Genomic DNA, 19,630 nt, shown 5'->3' with positions numbered 1-19,630 from the left:
AGGGACATGCTTGAGGAATAGACAGGGAGACATGCGCAGTGGTTTAAATGTTCTAGAAGGTTGTGCGAACAGTGAAGCTGTCAGCTGGCTTTTCTAGGTTGGATTTTAGGTGTGCCCCCTGCTGGCTTAGGTAACAACTGAACTGCTTCAGGAGCAGAGGCAGACTGCAGTGGTGGGACTCTCAAGGAAGTGTCTTAAGGAATGGGGCTGGTGAGATGGCTCAGTGGGTAAGAGCACCCGACTGCTCTTCCGAAGGTCAGAAGTTCAAATCGGTTGCTCACAACCATCCTTAACGAGATCTGGCTCCCTCTTCTGGAGTGTCTGAGGACAGCTACAGTGTACTTACATATAATAAATAAAATTAAAAAAAAAAAAAAAAAAAAAAAAAAAGGATGCAGAGAAGCGCCACGGCAGGAAAAGAAAGACCTTAGGGATATCTAGTCTGAATGAGAAAACCAGCCCTTATTGGCCACCTAAATAAACCGGACAACTTGCAGGACTTGGCAGGGAGAAAGTTCTCAAGGGGACTGGAAGACCTATAGCATGCCCAGGAAAAATCCAGAACTCCATAGCTGGATCCTGGGTGGCTGGCGCAGGCATCTATGGCATGCAGGTGAGCTGAGCCAGAATGATGGAGGCTGTTCCAACCAGCAGAAGCAGTAAGTGTGAAATGCCTCTGATTGAAGGGGTTGGCCCAAAATGGAGGGTGGGAGGAGACGCCCTCCGCCCTCCGCGTTTGCAAGGAAAACCCCAGGCCTCATGCCAGGTAACAGGACCAAGAACAGCGAGGAGCCAGGAATGGGTTTTGAACCAGAGATTGTAGGTACTGCTAGAGTGAGGATAGACTAGTGCTTAAGGGGAAGCCTGGGTTGGAATCTCCAGGCTTCCATGGAGAGAATATATGGGGTGTCTCCTAGATTTCTGCCTCCTTGGTAGCTGGCAAGAGAGGGGGACAGCAGGTGGACTTAGCCTAAAAGGAGGCTGTTTATAGCGCATCACAACGCACAGGGCCATCATTGCACCTCTTGGACGTGCCTCTCTGGTAGTGTCTATGCTCTGTCCCTTTCCCCATTCCCATTAGTCCCTCTGGAAGAGTTCCGGTCAGCACTGTCAGTGCAGTCTGCCGCCAGGATAGCGGGGAACCCAGGCTGGGAGATCCTTTATGGCATCTACTGCCACTGGCGATGGAGGAGGGGCGGGGGAGTCTGGCGACTGTTGTCCTACGGGGCGCTGGGAACCCCGTCGTCTCATCACTTTTTGTGATCGAGCCAGGATCAAATGACTTCTGTTTTGGTCTCGCCTTCCACTTTTTTCTTTTGCTTCTCCATCACGGCCTCCAGCTCTGATACTTTTTCTCTGTCCTTGAGGGTGGGGTAGAAATCAAGACCTTAGTACGTGAATCCTGGGCGCCCCACCCCTAGCCTCGTCAGGGCCTGGGCGATTCTCTCACCTCCAGCAGCGCGCGCTGCACAGTGACTTGGCTGTACACTCGCGCCCCTTCCTCGGGGCACACCGCCCGCAACTCTTCCTTTTGCAGCGAGAAGAGCTGTGCGCCGGTCAGCACACCGAGCGCCTCCACAGTCCTAAGAAGGCAGCAGGGACCATCACAGCTCAAGCCCCTTCAGCTTCACCAATCATATCGCACCCACCTAGCTGCTTGTCCAATCAGAGCTCTCAAGCAAGGAAGGTGGGACGGAGAGGCTCAGGCTCCGGAGGTGTCAGATTTCAGAAAAGGAATGCTCTGTGGTCTCCAATCGGAGCCTGTCTTTGGGCGTTGCAAATTGCCCTACAGTTTTCCCCGCTCCCACCCCCAGACCAACTAAAACCTTGACTTCCAGGTCAGTTATCTGTCTCTGCAAAGTAGCAGCGGGGACCCCACTCACCCGGAGCTAAAGCCCTTGGTCTGCAGCCAGGCACGGACCACCGAGGCCTCAGAGCGCGGGCTGAGCTGGGGCTCCTGGACTCGGGGCCCCGGGGTTACCCGGCTGGGACCCGAACGGCCCTGCGCCAGGCGCGACTGCAGCTCCTCATTGACACAAAGCATCTGGGAGAATTTCTCTGCAGGAGGGAAACCGGGAAGGGAGGGAGTGCGCACTCAAGGTGCTGGGGCCAGGGATTCGGGAGCCTCTAGCTTGCCCAGAGTGGAGCCTGAAAAGTGAAGACAACGATCACTTCCCAAAGTGACTCTCCACTACTCACCCTTCTCGCTGGGGTCCAAACTGTTTAGACTGTCGCAACTGTCCCACTGGGGCCGCAACTGAGTTGGGGCTGGAGCTGGGGCAGGTGGGGGAGGAGGTGTGCTAGTCTCCTAGAAGGGAATGAAGAAGGGGTGGGGGAGGGAGGGAGACCGAGACAGAGATAAGGCTTCCAGCCCCTTTCTCAATAAACTGAACATTCCACTTTCCAAGAAGTACCCTTCACACCTGATTTTCTTCGTTCTCATCCCCAGGACCTAAAATCTGCCCCCCCCCTTTTCCCTGGAGAAGCAAGAATACGCTGACTTACTATGTGTCTTGCGGGACTTTGGCTGCGGTGCACCTGAGGTCCAGGGTGGGGTGTCAGGATATTATAGGGTACATAGCCCTCTTGTCCCTGATGGTCCCGAACCTTCCACCATTTGCGCCTGTCATCCAGGACCTAGGTGGGGAATAAGCAGAAAATTCGTGCCCTGGTTCTATGTGTAACCTGTGCAGAACGGGCCAATTTCAGGGTCTCAGGCCCCCACACCGCTAACCTCCAACACATCTCGGTGCTTGACAGATAGCTCGCTGCCATTTCGGGCCTGGAAGTCATAATTACACAGAACCCATTTTCTGGCTTTCTCTTCTAGCTGGGACTCAGTTTCCAGTTCTGGATCTTGATGACTAGGGAGAATGAAATGGGTAAGGAGGTAGCCGGCCTCAATGGTCTGGATTATAAATTGTTCATGTGAGGCAGGGTTAGAGCCAAGCAGGAGCCAGAGCAGGGTCCCGGGTTAATGTGTTAATACAGACTTGCCACTGGAGTCACAGCTTGAATATAGTTGACTCATTTCCTTGCCTGGCATCATGCAGTAAACATGATGTACTATAATTACTGTTTAATTCTTTATGGGGTGGTGGGGATGGAACCCAGGGTCTACTTTACTTCTGAGCCCCAGTTCTCATTTGTATTTTTTGTTCTTAATTTTATTTGTGTGCATTTTGCCTGCACTTACCACTTATTTTCTTTTTAAAGATTTATTTATTATATGTAAGTACATTGTAGCTGTCTTCAGACATCCCAGAAGAGGGAGTCAGATCTTGTTGTGGATGTTTGTGAGCCATCATGTGGTTGCTGGAATTTGAACTCAGGACCTTCAGAAGAGCAATTGGTGCTCTTAACCGCTGAGCCATCTCTCCTTGCCTGCACTTATGTATGTGCACCATCTATGTGTGGTCCTCACAGTGCCCTAGAAGAGGGCATCCTAGAGCTGGAGATACAGCCAGTTGTGGGCCACCATGTGGTGCTAGGAACTGAGCCCAGGTCCTCTGCAAGGGCAGAGAGTGTTCTTAACCTCTGAGCCATCTCTCCAGCTCCACACTTGCATTTTTATAAGTGAGAATAGTAGAACTCAGGACAGATAGCTAGAAACAGCAGATCTACTATACTGATCATCCACTAGGATAACGAGCAAGGTACAAGTAATAGCCAATGCATCTGCTTATACCACACCGCATGCCAATCATGTTCAAATTCGATCCTCCCAGAACTACAGGGTAGCTCCATAAATGTGGATCCTCTTTAGTTCCTTCCTCCTCCAGAGATTTCACTATTATCCCTCTTCTACCCTTTTTGTGGTGCAGAGGATTGAACCCAGAATCTTGCATATGCTAGGCAGACATTGCACCACTGATCTATGTCTCATCCCCTTACTAATAGAGTCTAGGCAAGTACTCTACTTCTGAGCCACACCCACCACAGTCCTTCACTGGTTGGAGTCTAGGCAAGAATTCTACCATTGACCCACACTCCCAACCCCTCACTACTAGCTTCTCAGGCAGTCACTATTCCTGAGCCCCCAACCCTTTACTGGTAGATTCTAGGCAAATGCTGTCACTGAGCTACATCCCAGCTTTTTGTTTTACTTTATCTATATAGATGTGTTTGTCTGCATGTGGGTCTGTGCATAACTTGTGTGCCTGGTACCTGCCGAGACCTAAGAGAATGTTGGATCCCCTGGAATTGGAGTTATAGATGGTTGTGAGCTGCATGCATGGGTGATGGGCACTGAGCCTTGCTCCTCTGGAAGAGCAGCTAGTGCTCTTAACTACGAAGCCATTTCTCTAGCCCCTCCCAAGCCTCTATTATCTATCTATCTATCTATCTATCTATCTATCTATCTATCTATCTATCTATCATCTATCTATCTATCTATCTATCTATCATCTATCTATCTATCTATCTATCTATCTATCTATCTATCTATCTATCTATTTGAGGCAAGGCCTTGCTGCTTTGCTTTGCACAGGCTAGCCTCTGAGCTCATTCTGTAGCCCAGGTAGGCCCAGAACTCTTGATTCTCTTGCTTCATGCTTTTGAGTAGCAGGGATGACAGGATGGGAATAGGGGAATATGGCCATTATTTCACTTTTTATGGGGAAGGAACCGAGGTACAGTGTGGTCAAGGCACAAAAGAAAGGTGTAACTTAGTTGGGCCTGGCAGTCCTTGTCAGGGTCACTCTGAGCTGTTCTCTATGTACTAGATCTGAATTCAAGTTGAGCCACAGTCTTACTCTCTCTGTAAAGCCCTCACAGCACCAGAGACTTGTTTCCAGGCAAAGAAACTACATCCAGAGAAGGTGAGTAAAAAGCTAGAGGTGCCAAGTCAGAGAGATTCAGAAGCAGGCAGACAGAGGAAAGGGTCCTGCAACCCCAGATAGCTTAGGGGACAGTTGGCTCTGGCCGCCCCCAACAAGAGAGCCCTCATCCCAGATCAAGCCTACCTGTGGAAGGGAGAGGGGGGGCTCTTCAGGGTCTTGGCACCCCCTGTGTGGGGCTGACAGCTCCCAGTGTGCCGTCCCTGCTGAGACCCTCTGCTGGGGCCCTCACTTAGACCCCCATGCGTATTCTCCAGCTCTAGTGTTTTGTTCTCAATCCACACCCACTCCCTCCACTCTTGGCCCCTATTTGCTCAAGGATCCTAGAGTTGTGACCCCTCTCGATCATCTTCCTCCCCTGGATCTACAAACCCTCAGCTTCCACGATTTGTTAGAGCCATAAATTTAGGTCGATAGTTCTTTCTTTTCCAGCAAAGTATGCAGGAGTCCAGGTCTTGACCCTTTGATCTCTGCAAGCCTTCCAGTCTGCCCCCCAGTAGGTACTATTTCTTAGAGCATTGGGAAGCCAGAAGTCCCACCTCAGTTAATGGCCCAGAGACTGCCAACACTTTCTAATGTTTTCTCACACTTGTCCCCAGCTTCTCCAAGCACCAACCCTATTTTTAGGTTTTCATCTTTTCCCTAACATCCTGTACTCTGGGGGGGGGGGGGGGGGGGGGCGCAGGGACTCAAGCATGGTGCTTTTCCTGGTTCCAGAACACCAAACTACACTTTCTCAGTTATTTTGAGGACACTGGAGTCCAAGCCCGTAGACATACCCACTCTTAGCACCTAACACTCACAGCTTCAGGAATCTAAGCCTCCATTCCCTCTTCCCTTGGACCCACAGATCTGGGACCCTCCCCCCTCCCTCCTTATTCCTACCCCCACCCTAGCCCCAGGCCCGCCCCCTCACCACCTCACCCACCTGCAAAGAGCCGGGAAGGCAGAGGGGGAAGAAAAAGACAAGAAAAAAGGGAAGAGTCGGAGTCAGCACCGGGTGACCCTGGAACTTGGTCCTCCCAACCCCGTCCCTGGCCGCTTTGCAGCGGACAGGACACTCACCCATTGACCGCGACCTGTGGGGCACTTTGCTGCGGGAAGTAAGAGAGCTTGGAGTCAGGTAGGTTAGAACTCAGACTTCCTGGCTCACCCCTGTGATGCAGTTAGGGGGAGCTTAGTGCTTCCCTGGCAGCTCTGCCTCACCTGCCTGCGCCGCTTCTCGTGTTGTAGCTGTTTTTCCACTGGGTCCTCCCAGGGGCGGCCCTGTGGATCAGTGGCCGGAGGCTCCCAGCCATTGTAGAATTCCGGACTGTATGGAGACCCTTCTTCCGGGGGCAGCTCCACCCTGTCATCAGGGACCCATCAGAGGTTAGGCCAAACCAACCCAGGGACATTATTTCACAACATTTCTCTTTTCCTGCAAACCTTGCTGCTTCTACCCTCCAAGCCCAACTCAATACATTATATTTCTTTCTTAAAAAAAAAAATTAAGCCAGGAGGTAGTGGCCATAACTTTGATCCCAGAACTTGGGAGGCAGAGGCAGGATCTCTGAGTTCATGGCCAGCAGATCTACAGAGTGAGTTCCAGGACAGCCAGGGCTACACAGAGAAACCTTGACTCATAAATAAATAAATAAATAAATAAATAAATAAATAAATAAAAATAAATATTTTATGTGTCTGTCTGTATGTAACTGTGTGCACCATGTGTGTACCTGGTGCTCATAGCAAACAGAAGAGGGCATCAGATTCCCTGGAACTGGAGTTACAGACAGTTGTGAGCCACCATGTGAGCTCCCTGGAAGAGCAGTGTGTGCCCTAAGCACCCATTAATTATATTTCTAAACACACTGAGTTCACTGTCATGCTTCCCCCAGCCTCTGAGGCCAAAGCTTTTCCTGTTTTGGAGGGTGGTAGCCCAGGCTAGCCTGGAACTAGCTTTTCAGACTAGTCTAGCCTTGACTTGCAGACACTCTCCTATTTCACAAGTGTTTGATTACCTACAAATATTTATCTGTTCACTTATTGTGAGTGTGTGGGTGTGGGTGAGCGCATGTGGAAGTCGGAGGACAGTTTTGTGGAGGCAAATATCTTTGTCCACAATGACGTAGATTCCTGTAGAAACTCACACCTCCAAAGACCCCATTTTTGTGACAGGGTCTCCAGCTTGCTTTCTAGTGGAGGGTAATCTTCAACTTCTGTTCTTCCTGTGTCACCAACCAAGAGCTGGGATTACAGCTGTGCGCCACTGCCCGAGCTGCTGGAGCTTCTGGCTACTTTCTCAACACTTACATCAACCCACCTTCCCTTTGACCCCCTCCCAGTCTGAGCTCCACATTCTCCCTGAAAGCCTCCAAGCACAGACTCCTTTTCAACTTCCTGTATGTCCCACATTTCCCTTGTAGCTGAGTCCCACTTGCCTAGGCAACCCTCCTTGCCCTGTCTCTAAATTCTCTAAGCCCCGCCCATTTGCTTCAATCCAACTATCTGATTAGATGTTAAACCTTTCCCTCACGCTAATTTCGAGCATTTTCTCCATTTGAATCCTGGCATTTATCTTAAGTCCCGTCCCCTTCTCAAATTTAGCAGTGTCCTGCAGCCAAGTCAAACCTCTACACCCTAGTTTCCCCTCTCACCCTGGGCAGGTCCAGGAGTCCCCCAGCAAGGTCCATAGTTCATTTTCACGAGGAGTGACATTGTCGCGGAGCAGAGTCACAGCCTCCAATGTCAAATGCGGTCGTCGCACACTCTTCGCAAACTCAGGGCCGCCTGAAGTGTTCACAATCTACCAGGCCAACAGAAATGAGCATGCCAACAAGACCTTCTTGAAGTCGAATCTCAATCCTTCTAAAGCAGGGGAGCCCTGAGGGCTGAGAGTGAGTCTCACCATCTGCAGAGGTCCAAACAGAAAGTGCAACAGCTCTGGAGAGGAGGGGTTGGCGATGTTGCCTCGCAACCGGGCCTGGAGTGAAAGGAGGTCATTTATTATTAGTGCACGAATGATGGATGGGTCAAAGTGCCCTCACTCCATCGATGCCCAGCAATAGATGTATCCTCACCAGCAGACTGAAGGCATATTTGATTTTCTGAAGCACATCGGTGTATTCAGCCTCCGTGGGTGGCTTGGCCCTCAGTGTCAGCAGACCCTCTGTGCGGAGAGAGAGGTTGTGGGGACACTAGGAAAGCATTAGATAACAGTTCCAAAGGTATAAACACCCAAACGGATAGCCTTAGGAAGTCAGACCTGGCTGGTGGTGGGAGACCCCAGGGAGAGAGGATATTTGGACATCCCTCAGGAAGGTGTATTCTTGTGGAGGCCCCCTTACCTCCTGCAGCTCGGCGTCGTGTCCTGCGGCCTCTCTCACGGTGCTCCAAAACCCGGGTAGCCTCTGCTGACTTTTGCAGTCTGGATACAAAACTCTCCACGTCGTCAAACACGTGGTTCAGAATATCCTACCATAAGCAAGAGAGGTAAGAGTGGTGCTCCTGAGTCTGACTCTGGTCTAGGTCCAGGGCTCCAATCTGAACTCCTGGACACACCCCCTATGTCAGGCCATGCCCATAACTTTAGCAGTGGGTGGTCTATATCAGAGACTCTAGCCATACTTCTAGAATTAAGTCCCACCCCCGACCCAGCATCTTGTCAGCTAGTCACACCTAGACGTGCCACGTTCCTGAATCTCGTTCCCCACTCCAAGACTGACTTGATTGTCAAGGAAATCTTTTTCTCCCAGCTGGTGCCTCTCACTCATGCTCACCACATCCCGCTCTGCCTGCAGACCCGCCAGCTCAGGACCTCTTGGGCCCAAGTCTGGGGAGGTAGGGTCAGCACTGCTAGTCGTGCGCGCTTGGTCGGGTTTCCTCGCTTCCTCAGTCTCTGGAATTGACTCCACTTGGGGTCGCCCGCGGACTGCGGATGGTTCCACGGTGTTGATCACCAGGCGGACAGACGGGCGACGCTGTAAGGGCGGGGTCTCCGCTGCTGGAGAGGCGCCGCGTCGCAGCTCCTCCTGCGTCGCCCTGAGTAAAGACAAAGAGTAAAGACCAAGGCTGGGGCAACCGATGGGACCAGGAAGAGAGGGGGGTCAAATGAAGGCTGGGCATTTCATAATGAGAAACTGGATATGAAGATGGAGAAACCAAAGACCAAGACAGGCTAAAGTAGAGGACTGGGGCCGGGCGGTCACCTTGTCTGGGAGGTACGGGTAAGACCTGGCCAAGGCTAATTTGTGACCACATTCAATACTCTAGGCTGTTCGTATCAAGCTCATTTCTTAGCTGAGGAGAGTGAGGTCCATAAATGGAAGAATTTTTTTTTTTTCCAGTGCGCTCTGCATCTGCTTCCCCCTTCTCACCTGAGCGCTGCTGCCCTGCGTTCTCCACGTCCGGAGCGGTAGTTCTGCAGAGCCCCTTGGATGTCCTCACGGATCAGCTCCGCCTGTCAATCATACTTTAAGATATCCCCTCTTACGCCCCACCCATTGCCTGCCCAGGACTCTTTCTTGTTCACAGCGCTTTGCCTCCGACTGTCTTGGACAAACCCCATGGACCCCATCTTGGTTCTGCCTGCCTGCCTGCTTCCAACCATCTTTTCTATGTTTTTCTCAAAGCCTTAAAGCGTCTCAGTCTTTGGTCTGCATCTTCCCATCGTCACATCCAGTCTTGGCCTAGAGTTCATTCAACCTGTCCTCAATTCTGGTTCCCTCTCAGACCCGCTTTCCAAGGCTATGTCCCAGTTTGCCAAAGCCCCGCCCCAAACATGGAAGCCCCGCCTCTGATCCTCTACTAGAAAAAAAAAAGCCACACGGAACCACACCCACTCACTCCGAGGAGCAGGCCCTGGAAGAAATGGACATCGGGCTGTGCACGTTCTGGCTCCTGGCACACCAGGAGCAGCAATGAACGGCTCCGTCCTCGGGGCATCACCGCGTCGCAGCGTACGATGGCATCGAGAGGATATGACTCTAGTTCTTCCTGCAGGACGGGGTCGCAGGGTAAACGGAGGCACAGATTTCTATTACTGCTAGAGCAGTGTCCGGGACTTGGGGCAAGGCAACTGAAAGAGTTCAGGGGTCTAGAAATAACACCCTGTTTAATAACCTAGGCTTCAAAGGATAGCTTGCCAAAGTTCCCAGGGGAAGGACGCTCCCAAGCCAAGATTCACCCTCAGATCTCAGCCCCATTTCTCTCTTCCACCCAATTGCTCTCTGGCACCTTGGAGACTGGATCAAGCAGAGTGACTTGACTAGGTGACACTCTCAGTAGCATCTCCTGTGCCCAGACACGCCCCTGGCTGTCCATGACTGCCAGCTTTCTGGAAGCATCTTCCACAGTGTGCACACCATCTTCTTCCCCCAAGCAGAAGGTGACCAGGTGCTGGCAGGAAACAGAGTAGGTAGCTGAGTCCCAGGCTATGCCAAGCTGGTGCTGAGCCGGCTAAGGGCTTCTAGAGGTAGTTCCTGTTAAGCCTAGCCATACTTCCCCCAGAATGCTCTCCTCAGACCCTTTGAGTCCAGACCTCATTCTTCCTCCCTCAGACCCTTCAGCTCCTTCAGTGGCCAGCACTGATTAGATTTCCTTCCCATTAGGACATCTTCAAACCAAGATTGGAGGTTTCTCAAGGGCAACAAATAATAAGGATTGAACTCTTTTAAGTGCCTCCTCTGCATTGCATTATGACACTCCACACCCTCTCCTGGACCACAGAACTGTGGCTGATTTGGTCCTGCATCCTGCACTGGGGATGGCTCAGAGGAAGATCAGACAGAACTGAGTTCTCAGGCAACAGGGATGGATGTTCATGGGGAGAAAAGAGCTGACTTTTCCTAGAGTCTTTCCCTTCTTTCTTTCCTTCTTTTTTCCCTCCCTTCCTCCTGCCTCCCTCTCTCTCTTTCTTATTTATTCACTTTACATCCTGATGGCTGCCCCCCTTCCCAGTCCCTGTTTTCAAAAGGCCTGTCACTTCAGGCTCACCTCTCCCCAAGAAACATCTTAGGGAAACATAGACCCCAGACTCACATTGACATGATACTGGGACACGTCAGCCATAACCACGGTGGAGTAACGTTTTCTCTGTTCTAAGGAAGGGAGGGAGGGGAAAGTGCATGCAAGAGTCAGACTGCAGCCTGGTTCCTTAGACCCTTAGACCTTCTCCCTCAGAATGAGGAGTCTAGACTCCAGCTCTCCTCCGTCAGACCCAGGAGTCCAGACTGCAGCCATCCTCCCTCAGACCTAGGATCCCTGACCCCAGCTCTTCTCTCTCAGATCCAAGAGTCCAGATTCTGTCCCCCCCCCCCAAACCACAGACTGTATTCTCTCTTCTCCCAAGAGCCTTGTTCTTGGTCACCTTAACCCTCAAGCTTACCATAGATAGACTTTGCACTTGGTTTGGGTGCAGCTTCAGGCCTGGTGAAGAAGAAAATAAGGGGTTAGAAGGATGGTGGGGCTGGGGATAGACCCTGCAGACATGCATCAGGGAGGGTAATGGAGAACCGTGCAAGTTCTGAGCAAATGAGAGCAGGACACACCAGTGTTAAAAAAGATGGTATGGTATAAGCTGGGTGTAGTGGTGCATGGCTTTAATCCCAGCAGTCAGGAGGCAGAGGTGTGAGTTCGAGGCCTGGTGTACAAAGAGAGTTCCAGGATAGCCAGGACTGTTACATAGAGCAACCCTGTCTCAAAAAATCAAGACATATGATGAGATAATGTGTGTGTGTGTGACCTCTACATCACACAAACCTGGATTCAAATATTCTGTCCATTTCTGTCTGTCTGTCTGTCTGCCTGCCTCTCCCTATCTCTTCTCTCCCTCTCACCCTGAGATGGAGGACCCTAGTTCAGTTCTGGGTAACCAGGCCAGGCTGCTCACAACCAGCTATGAAGCTCTGGCTGTTCTGAAATTCACTACAGTAGACCAGGCCTCAAACTCATAGAGATCCTCCTGCCTCTGCCTGCCAGCTGCTGGAATTAAGAGCATGCACCACTATGTCCAGCCCCTTCCTGCGCTCTCTTTTAGTAAAAATGCTTTTGAAATTTTGAGATAGAGTCTTGAAATCACTATATAGCTTAGGATGGTCCTGAACTCATGTCCTTACTGCCTCGACTGCTACTGTGCTGGGAATGCAGGCATGTATCATCATATCCGGTTCTAGGTTAAAATTCACAAAGCCGGTGGGGGCTGGAGACTTGGCTCAGTTGTTAGAGAATTCGTTGCCTTTCTAGAGGACCCTAGTCAGTTCCAGGGAACCAGGCCAGGCTGCTTACAACCATCTGTAATTCCAGTCCCAGGGGACCAATGACCTCTTGTAGCGTATGCAGACATCCCTCCCTCTACCCTTACACGCACATCAGAGAGACAGAGACAGAGAGATAGAGAAAGAGATACAATTAGAAAAGACTGGTGGCTAATCTTGGTTGTCAACTTGATTACATTGGAAATCAACTAAAATCCAAGTTGTTGGAGACATAAAAGGACATGGGAGCAGGACACGTCTATTTTTTGCCTGCTTGCTCTCAATCTCGCTGCTCATCTATCCTCCTGCTGAGGTCTTCCTTTGCTGGTGTTAGGATATATATATATATATATATATATATATATATATATATATATATGATTCTAATGTAGGCCAAAGACCAGCAGCTCTCTAGGAATTTCTAGGGAACTACACTGCTCACGCCTCCACTCTGGTAAATTGAATAATGATTGGACTCTTGGCTTTTCTGCTGTGAGACAGCCACTGTCGGATGACCCAAACCACAGCATATAAGCCACTCTAATAAATCGTGTGTGTGTATGTGTATTCATGTGTATGTGTATTTGTGTGTTCATGTATATGTATAAGTGTGTGTGTGTGTGATTCTATCAGTTCTGTTCCCTTAGAGAACCCTGACTAATGTAAAGATAAAGGGCAGAGCCTATTGTGATTGATGCACACTCACAATCTCAGAACTCAGGAGACAGAGAAAGGATGATTTAAGTTTGATGCCAGCCAGGGCTACATAGTGAGACCTAGACACAAAAACAAAAAACAAACAAACAAAAAAAAAACTTCAACCCAAACCCAATAACAAAACAAGAGCAAGGCCCTGTAAACAAAACAAAATACAACAGAGATACATAAAAACAGCAAACAAATTGTCTTAGCCGGTGTTTTTATTCCTGCACAAACATCATGACCAAGAAACCCTGACTGAGACACAAATAAAACAAACAAACAAAAAACCCCCACAAAACGCAAACAATAAGACCCCAGGGTTGGAGGGCTGGCCAAGCAGTCATACGCAAGTGCTGTTCTTCCAGACCCAAGGTCAGCTCCCAACACCCACATCAGGCAGCTCACAACTGCCTGTAACGGCAGCTCCAGGAGAGCCAATGCTTTCTTCTGACTTTAGGCACTGCACTTACATACACAGACCCACAGACAGACAGACACACACACACACAAATTATTAAAAAGTAAAATAAACCTACAAAAAACCCCAATAACAATACTACAAGACCCTGGTAAAGGGACCTAATCTCTCCTACCTCAGTTCCCCTTCCTGTAACATGGCATAGCATCTACCTGCTGCAGCTGTTGTATAAATTTAACCCAGTATGTGAAGTATTTTTCAGTCCTGGCAATAATTATTATTCTGATTATGGTGATGCACAGGGCTTAGCACATAGTGGTTGCTCAATAAATGGTGATTGTTCCACCAGCTTTCAGTAGCTGGAGCAGGCATGGAATTACCTCCTTCCCCTCCCACCGTGGTTCAGACCTTCCCAGGCAAGTCATTCCCTGTCTCTTCCTGTCCTCAGTCTCCTCTGAAATTTACAATTTTGCAAAAGTACCAAATTGCAATAAGTCTTTCTTTGTTGTTGTTGTTGAGATATAGTCACATGGAGCCCAGGCTGGCCCCAAAGGTTAGGATGACTTTGAACTCCTGATCCTACTTCATCCTACGTACTGGGAATATAGGCATACTACTCCATATCTCCATGACGTGTGTGTGTGTGTGTGTGTGTGTGTGTGTGTGTGTGTGTGTAAACAGGCTCTCACTATTTCACTATGTAACCATTCCTGGCTTGGGGCTTGCTGTATAGACCAGGATGGCCTTGAGCCTAAAGAGATCTGCCTGCATTTGCCTCGAATGCTGGGATTAATACTGTGCCCATGCCTTGCTTTTGAGGTACTATGGATTAGACCCCAGTGTTTCATACATGAGACAAACACTCTACTAGGTGAGCCACGTCCCCATGCCCTGGAGTTTCTTAAATCCCCATTTCTACCAGAAAAGCAGCAGGTCAGAGCTAGGCAGTCAAGACTCCTGCCTTTGCCCTGATCTTTCTTGTTGCGTGTTACATTCCATTACCACTGAGCCGGAGCGCTCACTACCTCTCCAGGTTTAATTTCTATTCCTTCCTCTTCGTTTGTCTTCCTGCCTGCTCCCTCCAGGACATTTGTGTCTTCACTGTCTTCAGCCAGGCTTTTCGAGCAGAGCAGAGGGCTGATATTTAAAACTAAGATAAGGATGGAATCAGTGCTGGTTGAGTGCCTGTTACAGGAACAGTCAGCCTGTCCTGCATGATTCTGTCACCTCTCAAAACAATGCCCATTTCTATTTCTCTACAGGAGGGGCTGGGTTCCGGAAGGTGGTATGCCCCTGCCAGAGCCGTGCCACGGCAGTGTCCACATTTACAACGAAACCCCTTCTATCAATGCCTAACCACAGGCTGGGCAGGGACGGATGGGAACATTCCTCCTGAATGTCTAGAGCCTGGACTGTAGAAACAGGATCTGCGGGTGTGGGGGAAGGGTGGAGGGGCTAGGGTAGGAGGACAGGGGTACTTACCCTGTGGTGGTGCTCATGGTGGCAAGATGAGGTGCTCTGTTCACTTGGAGGTGCCTTGAGAGTTGGCAAAGACATGAATGACTGACTTGGCTTCAGGCACAAGATCCTGACCCAACGCTCCTCCCTCAAAGGGAAGAGTCCAGGCCCTAGCCTGGCTCCTTTAGACAGGGATCCTTTCTTCAGACTCAGGAGTCAAGACCTGACCGGTTCCCCTCAGAACCAGGGGTCCAGAACCCAGCTGTCCTCCATTAGACTTTGGAGACTGGGCTCCAGCCCTCCTTCAGACACTGAAGTCCAGATTTCTGCTGTCTGTTCTGACACTCAGTGTTCCAAGTCCCAGCCTTCTTTTCTCAAACCCAGGGGGTCAGTGAGAACTTTATCCCTCAGATCCATGAGTAGATTCCAGCCCCTCCTTGTTCAGACCCAGGGGTCCAGGGGGAAACCTTATCTCTCAGATCTAAGAGTCTAGACCCCAACTCCTCCTTGCTCAGATCCAGGGGTCTAGAGGGTACCTTATCTCTCAGATCCAGGACCCCAGCCCCCAGCTCTCTCCTCCCTCAGACAAGGGCCTGCCCTCCTCACCTGCCTGCTGGCTCTGTCTGGCTCTCAGGCTTCAGCTCTCCCTCCCTTGTTTTCTAGTCTCCTCCTCCTGCCTCCTCCCAGGCCTTGTGGCTGCTGCATACCTGAGCGCTCACCTGGCACTGCTGGCCTGAGGTGGCTCAGGGGCGGGGCTGGCACACAGTCTCTAGTGCGGGGGCAGGGTTGACTGTAGGGAATCCCAGAAATTATGCGTGTCCGTTGTAACAACAGAATAATAACAACAGTTTGCTGTCACACTTGTTCACACGTCTGAGTGAAGAGTTCCTCCTTAAATATATCTTTGAGTTCTCCCCTCCCCCCCTCCCCGAGCTGGGGGTGGATAAAGGTTGGATTTCCTCTTGACCAGGGAAGTTAAGGTGTGGAGTGGTTGGACCACTTGTTCATGCAGCTAGGTCACCACTGTCTGTGGAAAAGGAGATCAAACACTGGCTGTGTCTCCTGGGCCAGGATGTATCCTGGCTACTGGAACACCTATCAATAATTGTCTTTTCCCTGGCTCTAGATTCTACCTACCCTTACTCTTCCATCTTCCTGGGAAAACTGCCCTCCATCACCCCCTGTGGAGCTGAGGGTTGAGCCCTGTCTCACTAAATACCCAGCACAGTGACTCTCAACCTTCCTAATGCTGGACACTTGAATACAGTTTCCCAGTTTCCCATGCTGTGGTAACCCTCAACCACAACATTGTTTCGTTGCTCCTTCGTAACTGTAATTTTGCTACTGTTGTGAATCATAATATAAATACCTGGTATGCAGGATATCTGATATATGACCCCAAGGGGCCACAATGCATAGGTTGAGAACCCTTGACAAAGCTGGATGTGGTGGCTCACTCCTGTAATACCAGCCTGGAGGCTGAGGCGGGAGGACTGCGTTGACTTTGAGGCCAGTCTGAGCAATGCAGAAAGTTCAAGGGCAGCCTGGTGTGAGATCCACCTGAGAATGTAGCTCCATTGCTACATGCTTGTCTAGCACACATGGAGGCCTGGTTCAACCCCCAGGATCATATCAACTGGTCATGGATACATACACCTGTGACCCCAACACTGAGAAGGTTGAGGGGGGGAGGACATCCTCAGATACATATTGAGTTTGAGGCTAGCCTGGGCTACAATGGGCTCAAACAACAGGATAATAACAACAAAACACAAACCCAAACAAAAAGTCTAGCACAGCTGACACATCCCTAAGTAAACACAGACAGCTTTCTGAGGTATTTTGTAGACCACTTCCCCTGTGCTATGGTCTTCAGTGACCAAGCTGTATACATCATTTCTTCTCCAAACCCACAACAAGTGTGTGTCTTTATCTAGATGAGGAACCTGAAGCCCAGCATTTTCAGATATTTGCCCAACACCACTTATCATAGCCAAGGTGTAGAATCAGCTTAGGCGCTTGAAGATGGTTGAATGAATAAGGAAAATATACAATGGAGTACTATTCGGTCATGAAGAAGAGATGGTATCATGCCATTTGTGGGGAAATGAGTGGAACTAGAGATGATTATACTAGGTAAACATGTTTTTACATTTACATGTGTGTGTGCGTGTGCTTTTGTGTGTGTGTGTGTGTGTGTGTGTGTGTGTGTGTGTGTGAGAGAGAGAGAGAGAGAGAGAGAGAGAGAGAGAGAGATGGTGTACGTGTGAAGGTCAGAAAACAACATGTGGAGTCAGTTCTCTCCTCCCATCACGTAGGCTCTGGGGATTGATATCAATTGCTGTGTGGCAAGGCCTTTATTCACCGCACCATCTTGCTGGCCCATATTAAGTAAGAAGAGATTTGTCCAAGTCGATTGCTGGTTAGTGGATGTAATGTCAGATTTGAAGCCTGCAAAACAGAGGGCAGATTGGAAGCCAATTCCTTGTCTCTCTCCTTCTTCCATTCTGTAATTCCCAGCTCATTCACCCACTTACTATCATTTCTTACCTGGCAAACCCCAATCTACCACAGGGCTTTTGCTCCAAGTGACACCTATTCAGAGAGGCCTGGCTGATCACGGATTTAAAATGACAGTCCTCATCTCTTCATGTTTGGTGTGAACATGTGTGTATGTGTGTGCAAGCACGTGCACACACACTTGTGTATAAAGGGAGGTGCACATTTGTCACGGTGTGTATATGGTACTCAGAGGACAACCTCAGGTATCAGTCCGTACCTGCCATCTTGTTTGAGGCAGCGTCTCTTTTGCTGCTCACCAGGGTAGCTGACCTATGAGTCTCGGGGAATTCTCTTCTCTCTGTCTCCCATTTTACTGCAGGAACATTGCCATTCTAGAATCACCTTATCACACCCAACTTTATGGGACCTGGGGATTTGAACTCAGGTCCTCATGCTTGCGCAGCTAGCTTATACTTTACCTCCTGAACCATCTCCCCTTAAATTCCATTATTTGTTCACAGTTTACTTTGTGCCTTCCCTCCTTAGAATGTGAACTTTGGCATGGCCAAGACTGGGTGCTTAGATCACTGCTGACTGGTTTTCCATGGGGGTTTTGAAAGGAGACCCTGGCCACTGCAGACACCCTGTGAGAAGAAGGGGTATGAGTCACCCTGAATGGTGTGACTAGGAGTACAGGATGATGGCAAGGAGGAAGAGGATCTGGGGTCTCAGGGAAGAACACATACCCAGCAATAAGGGTCTCAGACTTATGCTACAGACAGGAATAGGCCATCCATACTGCTTTTGTTTTTTGTTTCTTTGGCTCCTGCTAATGTTCTTACCATGTCACAATGTTTCTTTCTGAGCTATTGTGTATGTATAAGAGTTTGAAGGAAGGTTTAGATGAGCATGAACCACATGGCTGGTGAAACAACCCAGGCTCAGAGTGCGAAGCCAACACAGGAGGGCTCAGGAACCCAACCCGAGACACAACCACAAAGGGTCTGGCTGAGCCGAGGCCCCTTTGTTATGTATAGGAAGAAAAATTGTCTGAGAAAGTTATTGGTTGTGACCCCAGGAGCCTGATTTCAGGGTCTGAGGGAGGAGGGCTGGAGTTCAGAGCCTCTTATGAGTCTGAGAGAGGCAGGCTTCTGGATATGAAAAAGGGGGCTGGGGGCAGACTACTGGGTCTGAGAGAGGAGGGTTGTGGGTTGGACTCCTGGGTTTGAGGGAGGAGGAACAGATTGTGGACTCTGAGGGAGGAGAGCTGAGGCTGGACTCTCAGGTCTGAGGGAGGAGGGCTGGGGCTGGACTCTCAGGTCTGAGGGAGGAGAGCTGGTGCTGGACTCTCAGGTCTGAGGGAGGAGGGCTGGGGCTGGACTCTCAGGTCTGAGGGAGGAGGGCTGGGGCTGGACTCCTGAGTCTGAGGGAGGAGGGCTGAGGTCTGGACTCTCAGGTCTGAGGGAGGAGGGCTGGGGCTGGACTCCTGAGTCTGAGGGAGGAGGGCTGGGGCTGGACTCCTGAGTCTGAGGAAGGAGGGCTGGGGCTGGATTCCTGAGTCTGAGGGAGGAGGTCTGAACCTTTCTTCTCTTTGAAGAGAGAACAAGGAGGAGTCCCACCCACTGTCCACCCTACTCTCCGGTCCTTCTATCCACTGCTACTTCTGGTTGTGTGCAGTACAGGTAACCCTGAAACCTGACTCTCCACCCTCATTCCAGAGCAGAGGTTTTTCCTCCTTTCTTGGCAGTAGAGGAAAACCCCTCCCTCCCTCCCTCCCTCTGAACTGTAGCTTTGGCTCCCAAAGTCAAGCAAGGCTCCCACCTGTGGCTATCCTGACTCAGCCTCACAGGGCGGAGGAAACTCACCCGAGGACTCTCTCCCTGAAGAAGCCTTTGTGGCCCCATGCCTGCTCATTCAGCTATGCTGGGCCTCCAGCGAAGCTGATAATTTCCCACTCTGTGTCCGCCCTGGTTCGCTGTAGTTCAGGAGGTGGAATTTTCCTCTTTTGCATTGAGAGTCATTCTGAAGTATCAAATGTAGGGCCTTGATGTACTGACCCTTGTCACCTTTCTTATCTCTACCCTCCCGACTCTGAACTCATACCCCTCCAACGAGGAAATCCTTCCAGGGGAGAAAAATCAAGCTCACAGTTCAGGGGAGCTGTGGCTGGTTATCAGGGAGGGTGGAGTCATGAAACAGGGACTGGGTATCAGAAGCATATATCCGCTTGAACACAAGAGAACTTGTTCATTCAGGACATAGCTCCTAGCTGGCTGTAGGCCTGAAATTCTGAGGCTGAGGTGGGATTGAAAATTTGGTGTGTGGGGCTGGTGAGATGGCTCAGTGGGTAAGAGCACCCGACTGCTCTTCCGAAGGTCAGGAGTTCAAATCCCAGCAACCACATGGTGGCTCACAACCATCCTTAACAAGATCTGACTCCCTCTTGTCTGAAGACAGCTACAGTGTACTTACATATA

The 19,630-nt window shown here is 50.2% G+C and overlaps 1 protein-coding gene across 1 annotated transcript; it reads right to left on the bottom strand.

Moving 5' to 3' along the window:
* Positions 1 to 399: 399 nt before the first annotated feature.
* On the bottom strand, positions 400 to 15,302 carry Eps8l1 (EPS8 like 1). Its single transcript, XM_021168637.2, has 20 exons — positions 15,258 to 15,302; positions 14,676 to 14,729; positions 11,206 to 11,246; positions 10,860 to 10,918; positions 10,056 to 10,217; positions 9,666 to 9,815; positions 9,197 to 9,279; positions 8,600 to 8,861; positions 8,168 to 8,294; positions 7,901 to 7,989; positions 7,729 to 7,803; positions 7,478 to 7,626; positions 6,045 to 6,186; positions 5,904 to 5,932; positions 2,735 to 2,864; positions 2,506 to 2,637; positions 2,200 to 2,308; positions 1,884 to 2,058; positions 1,451 to 1,583; positions 400 to 1,361 (listed from the first exon to the last, which is right to left on the bottom strand). The coding sequence occupies exons 2-20, from the start codon at positions 14,690 to 14,692 to the stop codon at positions 1,275 to 1,277; spliced, it is 2,151 nt and encodes a 716-aa protein (XP_021024296.1). The 5' UTR covers positions 14,693 to 14,729; positions 15,258 to 15,302; the 3' UTR covers positions 400 to 1,274.
* Positions 15,303 to 19,630: the final 4,328 nt, after the last annotated feature.

The sequence above is a fragment of the Mus caroli genome, chromosome 7 (assembly GCF_900094665.2).
Source record: "Mus caroli chromosome 7, CAROLI_EIJ_v1.1, whole genome shotgun sequence".
NCBI lineage: Eukaryota > Metazoa > Chordata > Mammalia > Rodentia > Muridae > Mus > Mus caroli.
This window is presented reverse-complemented; position numbering and strand designations above follow the sequence as displayed.